Source organism: Sinocyclocheilus rhinocerous, unplaced genomic scaffold (assembly GCF_001515625.1).
Source record: "Sinocyclocheilus rhinocerous isolate Xijiao unplaced genomic scaffold, SAMN03320098_v1.1 scaffold317, whole genome shotgun sequence".
Lineage (NCBI taxonomy): Eukaryota > Metazoa > Chordata > Actinopteri > Cypriniformes > Cyprinidae > Sinocyclocheilus > Sinocyclocheilus rhinocerous.
This window is the reverse complement of record NW_015633534.1, coordinates 764,007-774,337: the sequence shown is the minus strand read 5'-3', so window position 1 is coordinate 774,337 and position 10,331 is coordinate 764,007. Positions and strand designations below refer to the sequence as shown.

The following is a 10,331-nucleotide window of genomic DNA, read 5'->3' as shown; positions in this document are numbered from 1 at the left end:
GTAGAAAATTAAGCGTTTGAGAGAAACGGGGCATAGAGGAACTACAATAATGTACAGTATTTGAAAAATAATGTGTTTTTTTGAACATTAAAGCATGTCAACATATTCTGTTACACCAAATACACAAAATAATGATCTTTAAAATAGCATCATATGACCCCTTTAAAGAGAAATTACTCTAATGTTGTTCCAAACCCATCCATGTTTACAAATCACAGTTAATGGGGTCCAATGTTGCTTTGCTCCCCATTAACTTTCGCCATATGTGTTCTTCAAAATATCTTCTTTTGTGTTCTATAGAAGCAAGTCATTCATACAAGTTTGGAACGACGTGAGTAAATGACAAATGGATTTTCTTTCTGTTCGAGGCCATATTTAGGGTGTTGTTTTTGGAGTAAGCCTAGGATGAGGTGCATATCCACACATCTCACCTCTGCTCTGTTGACCTACATTTCATACTGAGATGATGGCTACAGAGGAACTGTCTGAATCAAGACATGGAGAGAACCTCAAAGAAACGTCAGGAAGGGTGAAACAGGTCATTGTTATACATCACGGACACGGCCAGATGGCTCTCTGGGGTCTCATCTAAACCAAAGAAAGATGCTTAAAGAACTGATATTCCACACCTGTTCGAGCTATTCTGGTGAAGGTCAGAATTTCTGGAAAGACTCTATCCTTCACAAATCCAAATCTGCGGTGCAGGTATCATAGTAAACGCACTCGCCTCCAAAGCCCAGGGCTGGTTTGAAAGAACAAGACGTGACGGGATGTTTCAATAATTCAACGACTCCCAGCTGTCATTCAATACGGTGCAAGTTTTGGTGGTTTCGCAGAAGTGTGTCAGGAAGTAACTGTAGGAGCTGAAGGAAGATTTTTAAATTGAGCCGGTTGTCCGAGTCAAGACAAATGCATGAAGGAACCGAAGAATGGAAGCGGCCTGCTGTCTAAAATTATGAGCATTCTCGTTGGTAAGTAATCCACCACGCTGCTATTTTTGAGCCATCGCAGAACCCCTGGATTCAGCCAAAGAGACGTATAAAGAGTCTGCGAGTGCGTGCGAGCCCATTTTTAAGTGTTCGGCCGAGTGTGTATGTGTGTGTGTGTGTGTGCATGCTTGCATCCATTTGAAGTCCGTAGGAGATGTGACAGCTCATCTAGAATGTCATGGCTATACTCTGGCAGACCCGCAAGACTCCCGTTGCGTAAGGCAGCCGGCTCTGATAATTTGTCTAGCAGTCTCGGTGATGACAGCCCGCCGGAGTCCTCGCCTAGAGTTATGGCTTGCGCAAAAATCCCACCGTTTGATTGGGGCTCTTATCAGGGAGGGGCTCCCGCCATGATGCCGAGGCCCTCGGAAGCCTCTTCCTGAATTTATTTTTCTTTCGCTTTTGTGAAAGAGGGGGAAGCAGGAGCGGAGGCCTGGGCTCTTGGGCGAAAAGGGGTTTTTGTAGACGCAGACACAGATGGAATAGTTTACAATCTGGCCCAGACTTGACTTCCAGTGTCTGACCTGTTGTAACCCATGTTCCGTTCGTGGGGTGCAACAGGCGTTCAGAAAGTGGTACAGACTTCCCACTGCTGTTTTTCTAGCACTGGGGGCCTCCCGTCCCTCCTCCTCTCCGGAGTCAGACCTAAAACGGTCCCAGCGTCGTGGGGGTCCTTAGACAGCAATTACAGTCCATCCTGAAGACGAAGTAACTGATAGGAAACACGGGCTCAGACAGCGCCCCCACCTTTTGCGCTCACATGTGGTATTTGTTGGAGCATCTGAGTGCATATATTTAGATAAAGACTCAAGGTCTTTGATGAAAAGCGAATACGAGAGAAAAACACACCATGTCCATTCATTTCGCTGCGGTGGCTTGCGGCGTGAAGAGGGAGGACGATGGTCTGACAGATCTTCTCTTTATCCTCAGCACGTCACTGCTGTGGCTGCGGCACGGACTCGCACACCATTAAGACTGATAATTAATCAAGCGTAAAGACATTACTCTCCGCAGAGGCATGCACCCGACCGCATTCTTTATGTTTGATTGTGATTTATGGTTTTCCTGCGAAAGTGCGAATCGACTGCAGCGGACGTCTACCAAACGGTTAAGCGTAAACGTGCCGCATCCAACCCGCAGAGTCACTTCAAACACTTCTAACGGAAAACTACCCTGGGTTTTCAATGAACTGTATCAATGGATAGGGTATACGTTAGTGCGGGACCCAAAAAAGCAAACCGCTGAGGCTATACATTTTAACCGAGACCGAAAAAACAGAATGATTTACCAGTCTGCTTCCCGTAATCCTCTGAAAAACTAAAAGTGCCGTGTGACGCATTGGTCATGGCAGGGCTTTAGATATAAAGCGTATCTATGAATCACAGTAATGTCCAATCAAGTTGAGCGTTCATTAAATAGAAAAACACATCTTTCAAACTGAAAGCCATAAATGTGGATGAGCAAAATCAGTTTTTAAGTACCTACCGCCATCTCAGAGGCCGTACTTACAAACGCATGCATCTTCATCACATGTGCTAGGAAGATTATGGAGAAAACAGAATCTAACCGAAACATTTCTAATTGATATTCTATTTGTGTACTTAAGCGCACAATCAGGGCCATAACTTTGTGCCTCGCATACAGCATTAAGATTGATGCTCCCTGGAGCCTGATTCATTTTGCAGCATCATAAATGTTATCCTGGCCAAAGAACTTAGCTGTCAATAACACCCTCGGCCCGACATGGAAACGGTGTCATCAGATCAGGACTGAAAAAAAAAAAAAAATAATCTAAAGGATGCCAAAAAGAAAATCTAAGCTGTGTTTAGTCTTCATATTTAACAGAGAGCAAAAATAAAACTGAACAGACTTAATATTTGCTCAGTGAGTGGTGTGTGTGATTTAGTGATCTAGCACCGCTGTGACATGGTAATTATTTCTTTTCCGTCTTCATAATCTCGTAGTACGCTGTTGGATTGGAATGTCTCCAGTGACATACAGACAGATGAGGCAGTTGTTACAGCTCATGACATAAACAATGTCCGATACAACGTCTAGTAGTGAGTGATATCGTGAAAACGATCCGTAGGGAAGAGTGGGGTAAGATGTGCCACTTTTTACTAATACCTGACCTGCCATCAACTGAAATTATAAGCAAGTGTTGATAACTGATCCAAAAGTATAACTTTTCAATAAAAAGTGGTACAACTTGCCCTATGTTAGGGGTAAACATGTAATGGGATAAGCTGAAGCACTGGGAAAAATGTAAATGATTTATAATCCCAAAAAAAAAAAGCAATAAACAATCCCATTCTTAAAGACTACTTTTCTGAACATTATTTGGATTGTTTTTTGTTTTTTTTGCATTTGCATTTTATCTGCTATATATATGTTTTTCATAGTCACTGGCACAGGCACCATTTTGGAAAAATGTTTTAATAATTCATGGCTAAAAATATTATATAGCCAAAAAAATTACATGATTTAGACACTTAATATTCACACGTCATATATATTTTGGGCCCTGGAAAAGTTTGTAATGACAAAATTTATTTTAGCTGTCATGCCACAGGCAGCTGGATGTGATGGAATCTTTCTATATATATAGTTGCATGTAAAAAATATTGCACAATGTTTTCTGAATTAAGGTGTGCGACACACCCTACTCTTCCCTATGGATTTAAAAGGGCTGCAGAAGTCAAACTAGGACATATCTGACAGAATAGGCTGTCAAAGTTGGCGATTTGAGGAGACACGGGTGACCGGTAGCGATGCAGGCGGTTAGTGCTGGTTTGATGTTGGTCGAGCTGGATCCAAAACCTGGTCTTCAAAGTGAAGCTAGTTGACCAGCTCACTGGTTATGCTGATTAAAAAGCCTGGTATGGACACCAGCACGCCTATATCCAAAACATATGCTGGTGTTATGGAAAATTCCAACAATGGTTTATCACCGGGCGCTGGTTCTGCTGGCACCCGTAATGAGCGTCTGTTAAAAAGACAGCACGCGTCTGACTGCAGGTTGACGTGCCCTGTCTGGCGTTCGGTGGGTGAGACACGTTCCATCTGGGCACTCCGTCTGCTGAAGCAGTTATTTACTCAGTTAAGTCAGCTGAGAAAACTACTTCTCCACAAGTGGCTATTGCAGCGCAGCAAAAACAAACACTGCATACTGTTCTAATGGTGTCAGCGCGCTGCAGAGCCAAACGCATTACTTGGCTGGAGAGCGAGGTGGCTCAGGTACACTTAAGGCAAGCAGCTGTGCCTGATGTGGGGAGAGGTATGAACGTTTTGCTGTTAGTCCAAATAAATAGCTCTGCTACCTTAATGCGAAACAGTAGCTGTGCATTGGGACAACCAATGAGGCGCGAGTTACTGAGAATGCATTTGATCACAGACAACTGCAAGTCCATTAGTGCATTAAACCTCTGTAGGAATGGAGAAGCGAGAAAAAGCAACTCACCAGCCCTTATCGTCATCCTCGCCAAGTTCCTCGACGTCTTCCTCTGGAACACTAGGAGTCTCCGAAATCGCAGATGATAGTTTGGATTTGAAGTGTTCCAAAAGGGCGAGTGTCTTTAGAGACAAGAGAAAGCGTGTTATTTTGACTTTCGGGTGTTTTTGAATAATAAAAAAAAAAGCTCTGTTCATATTCAATATGAATATTCAAAGGGACAGTTCATCTAGAAAATCCTGTCATCACCCTCGTTTCATTCCAAACCTGTATGACTTCCATTCTTCTATTCAATAGTAATTTATTCAATAAAAATCTTTTTTGTGATGATAAAAGTTTGAGTAGTGTGAAAGATTTATATTTATCTACTTTATATTGAACTTTTGTACTTTGAATTTTCATATGATTCATCTGTGAGGCACTACATTTTGTATTGGGTTCTATGGAAGATATTTAGAAAAATGTTCAGTGTCCAAACAATAAAAGTAAATAAGGTCCAGTGTTGTTTGGGACTTCACTGATGTTCATTGTATGGACAAAAACAGCTGAAACAGACTGTCATTCACTGAAAATAATTTTGGCATGCCCTCCAGCATCTTCAAGTAGTGACATTTGATTTATTCTTGAGTCAAATCTTTGCTATGAATAATTAAATTGACCTTACAACAGATAATTGACTAACAGCCTGTGGTCAGACTCTGTGGTAGACCGCACGAACAAATAACTTGCAAATTCTGAATGATAGCCCACAAGCAAAACTCTCAACATTTGCACAGTATGGTGGAATCTTTTAGAAAAGGGAACGGTTTAAATAGCACTTGTTCTTTATGATAGACTTTTGTATTTAATAGTGAAAACAAGTGAAGGAAACGTAAAAGGAACTACATACAGCCAAAGTTCATGTCATTATTTATCACTGTTTGCGTCTTTTTTTCTTTGTGTTAATGGCAATATTTATGACATGTCGACTGTCTGAATTCTTGACACTTGGGAGAATTTACCTTTTTTCCAGTCTTCTACCATTATATTTACAGTTTCAGTATAAACTAATAATAAGTCTTGTGCTTCATGTTTTGTGCATTTGAAGTAATTTAGTATTAGTATTGCATTGTCAATAACTGACAAATAAAATTTCACTCTGTTTGTCGCACAAAGTATGACTTTAGACTTTGAACTTGCAATAAAGCACACAAGTTGCCACAATATTTGAAAAAGTGTTTCACAGAAAAAAGAAAGTCAAAAAGTTTTGGAACTTGAGTAAATGATGGCAGCATTCTCATTCTTAGGTAAACTGTTCCTTTAAGAAGAAACGTGTCGTTTATTTCAAGCTGGAATAAGCCAGAACTTTCCAAATCTAATCTTTACCATTATAAGAGCTGAAGAAAATCGTAGTGTCTTGAAGCTACGACTTACCTGAGCCTCTCGGCCAGAACCTTTCTTCAGTTTCTGCTTCCTCATGTCTTCATACTTCTTCCTGCTCTCCAGGTACTCTGTCACCGCCTCACTGGTCGGCTTACTGTCACCTTTGAGAGAAAACAAGAGCGATTACAATCTAGATAAGAGAAATTAACTTCCCTTCAGGGATCAATCTGTCTATTATTTTATATTTTATATATATAGTAGTGTGACTAACTTGAAAGGATTTACATGAAAAGAAAAACAGCCGAATTCCAGAGCAGAAGTTATTACTATCATATGGACATAACTATGAAATACATAAAATTTATACTGCTATAAACTTAGATGAAGATGACAGCTCCTGTGGGCCACTTCCTTCCAAGAATAATCATATCGCCAATGCCAAAATTTAGGTCCTAAGACCCTCATCAGTGCAAAGGCCAAAATGTATGACTTTTGCAGTCCAAATGACTTTCTGCACTATAAAGAGATGGATTTTATTCAAATTATAAGGAAACACATGTGATATACAGACATGTATACTGAGAGGATTAAACAAATGAAATGGGAAACACATCAAAATGTGTTTATGTAACACTGAGGCTCTCCCATCATTCAAGATAGTCACAGCGAACACTACAAAATAAGGGGAAAAAAAGACAGAAGAGAATGAGAAATGGCAAATGTCAGCATCTAATGAAATAAAACAGTTCTGTCATGTCCTCTATCATATTATAACAGTCAGCTTTATTTGATGGCATTTTGCAGCGTAAGCGTGCACAGCATGCTTTCCAAAACCAAGGGATTTTTCATTTCCAAGTGAAACGTAAACCAGAAAGACGACAGTAAACAAACATCACAAGATGATGTGCCTTACAGCGATTTTACCACAGAAAACAGGGTTTTGGACACAAAGTTCAATAAATAGTTACATTCATGAAAATAATAAGAATAAACCATTCTTTCATTAAATAATATAATTCCTTGGCCAATTAGTTTACAGTTGCTAAAATGCAGATGAATCCTACAACATTTAGATCCAATGAAAGGTTGTCTATCATATTTCAAAGTGTTGCACTCGATTTCACATATTTTAGTCTGGCATTATAGTTTGGGAAAAGTTCAACAAGTGAATATATATAGGCTAACACTAATATAGGCTAAGTAAAAATAAGTGACTCATCAGAATAGGGCTGCAATTCTGCTCCATCTGAAAGCACGTGATGATGATTTCCTGCTGATTACAGAACCGGCTTTACTAACAAATTGCGCATGACAATCGCATTCGATTAATCGTGCAGCCCTACATCAGAATGAGATTCTCCTCTGGATTAAGCTGCGTCGCATCGCATTCTTCTTCTGAGGTAAATTCAAGGCTTATTCCCCACAGCACGTCTTCTTCCAAAAACGAAAAGTAGCCGAGATGAACTTGATGAATCTTTCTTTGTTTGCGGAGGTGATGTGGGCGTTCACATATTCGCGCGTCTCAAGCCTGGTTTTGTGGGCGTGATCACATTATAGGTGGGACGGGAAAGACTGTAACTCGCCTTGGTTTCATATGGATTATTTTATCAGAGAATATTTGTTTTCGACATGACTTCATTTAAAAATAGACACTTCAAGCTTTCTTTAGATATATTTCTCATGCCATTTTCGTTTATTTTAGTGACTCGTTTCAGGAAGATATTCGCGGAGACTGAGAATGCAGAAAGCGCATCCTATTTGTTTTCTTTATTTTACAAAACCAAAAAAAAAAAAAGTGTTGTTGCTATTGCGAGTGTATACAAATAATACTTGTGTAATTTTTCAGTCAATCTTAAATTAACAAAAGAACTATGAGTTTCACTTTGTAGTGTATTTTTTAGGTTTGATAGCTTCAAAAATAAAGTAAACTTGAAAGTAACTTGAAAGTAAAGTAATTAGTAATCCAATTACTTTTTAAATGCAGTAATCAGTAATGTAATCAAACTACAATTTTAAAGAAGTACCGTATTGGCCCGAATATAAGACGACCCTGCAAAGTCTAGACCCTGAATATAAGACCACCGCGTTTTTTCAGATGTATTTCCAAGAAAAAAATATCGTCTTATATTCGGGACAATACGGTAATTAGTCATTTGTAGTGGATTACTTTTTTTGAGTAACTTACCCAACACTGATGGGGAGAGTGGGATAAGATGTGCGAGTGTCAATATTTCATAAATATTCAATAATAAATATTCAGAAAAGTCCAATCATCATATAGTATGCATTTTCCTGTAACTGCATTTTATTAGATATTAAATCTATTTTCTACATGGCAGGTAAAATCAATATTATGTCAAAGCAAAATTATCCAGGTGTAAACTACATGTCAGCGAACTGCCAACGTATTAATGTAAAATGCTAGGCTAGATATTTTGTTACCTTTTAAATATAAATTTTTTCCCCAAAATTGTAGCTGAAAATGTGAATGGTTTACTACATATTAGACCTTTTTCTGTCTGGTTTAAGAAAACACACGCACAATAGACTCTGGAATGGGACTGGAATGTTTAAACTCTTACAATGTTTAAACAAATGACAACAAACCTTGGACAACAGCTCATTGTGTGATGTACAGACAATGCTGAAACACAGCATTATCCAATGAAATGAGTTTCCTACTACAAATGCTTACATTAAAAAACCCTGAATCCTGCAAGAGGATTAAGACGATATAATGGTCATATCAAATTCTCTCCTAATCATACGCACCAATTTGAAAGGTGCCTAAAAATAAAGTGTATTCTACAAATCCCACGCCAGAATTGCAGGAATTGGAAAAGTCAATATCATCAAGGCTGGACTGTTGACACTGGTGTCTACAGGCATTAATGTGCCACTGCAAATTCCCCAGCTCAGACGGCGGGCGCTGACGTCACAGATCGCCCCGGCGGGTACAGAGCCTCTTTCGACTACACCTGCCCTCACGGCAACTATGACTGAATGCTTTCTCCACAACAAGCTCAAGGGGAACAAACTACATCAGACGGAGCCTCCAACATCTGGGTGATTTATTTCACGTTAGCGCTGTCATGTAACGAAAAATCTTTTTCCCCTCACAAATGGAACACTTGTTTATTCTTCGTATTTATGGTGCACTGAAAACCACACTGGAGAGAGGCTGGAAATTTGTTTTTCAGCAACCGAGAGAGCGTGCCATGCGTTCGTCTGAGAGCCACTGACTGTGTTTGAAAATGTTTAGTCTGTGGCATGAGCTAATAGAAAACTAGAAAGACAGAAAGAAAGTAATGAGCCAAAGACTATTAAAACACATTGACCGTGTAGAAAACCGAACACTCTACCTCTTTTCAAATCTATAAAACAAGGGCTGCCAATATGAGCTGAAAGCATGTTTATCATGGTCGCTGTCCAGACAGTGAAAGATACAGCTTTGATAGGACTGAAATAAACATGTATTAAAACAAAGTACAAGAACTTTTACATTATTTGAGTAGTTTGTATATGCAGTGCATACATGGCAATAAATCAGAAATAAATATTGCTGCAACAGTTTTAACGTTTCTTTAAAGGACTACTAAATTATATTATATTATATTCATCAAATATCGTTGAAAAGTTTGGGGTCAGTAATAATTTTTCTGAAAAAAATGAATACTGTTCTTCAGCAAGGATGCATTAAAGTAATAAAAAGCAACCGTATTCAATGTTACAAAATATTTTTATTTCAAATAAATGCTGTTATTTAAAAACTTTCTATTCATTCAAATAATCCTCAAAAAATAAATATCAGTTTCCACAAAAATATTAAGCAGCACAACTTTTCAGCATTGACAATAATTATACAAGTTTCTTGAGCAGCAAACAGCATATTACAATGATTTCTAAAGGTTCGTTGACACTGAAGACTGGAGTAATGATGCTGAAAATTCAGCTTTGATCAGGGGAGTAAATTACGTTTTAAATATAAAAACAGAAAAATGTATTTTGAATTGTAAAAATTATTTTTAAACTACATTTTTGATTGCATAAATGCAACCATGGTGAACCTAAGAGACTTTCAAAACATTAAAAAAAAAAATCCTACTGCCCTTAAACTTTTGAACACTATCTTTGTAACAATTTTTTTTTAAATATAATAAAATTACCTAGAATAAAATTTAAAATTAGACTTGTCAGTTGTGATTCTGTGAATAAATAAACTGCTTGACTCAGAAATAAAATGTCAAACGTTCAAGCAGCTGCAGATAGCGTTGAATAGGGCCAAATAGTCAGTTAGTTAAATATTACATTACAAAATGTTGATAAGTACGTTAATATTTTTGTTGTTATTTTTTGTTGTTTAATAGTCTTTTGATCTCACAAAATGGGATTATTTTTAACATGGGATAATTTTAGACTCATATGACAATGCTTTTTAACCAGACCATGATGTGACAAGAAATGAAGATGCAGCTTTAATCAGTTCAATTAATATATACACACACACATATATATATATATATATATAT

At 38.1% G+C, this 10,331-nt stretch overlaps 1 protein-coding gene across 2 annotated transcripts in view; it reads right to left on the bottom strand.

The window, feature by feature from the left end:
* Positions 1-10,331, bottom strand: part of LOC107744252 (peptidyl-prolyl cis-trans isomerase CWC27 homolog) — a 49,969-nt gene that overhangs the window by 5,191 nt on the left and 34,447 nt on the right. For both annotated transcript variants that reach the window (XM_016557789.1, XM_016557788.1), the window contains exons 12-13: positions 5,854-5,963; positions 4,450-4,562 (exon numbers count right to left, since the gene is read on the bottom strand). In XM_016557789.1, coding sequence (XP_016413275.1) covers positions 4,450-4,562; positions 5,854-5,963 — 223 coding nt within the window. The remainder of the gene's footprint in view (positions 1-4,449; positions 4,563-5,853; positions 5,964-10,331) is intronic.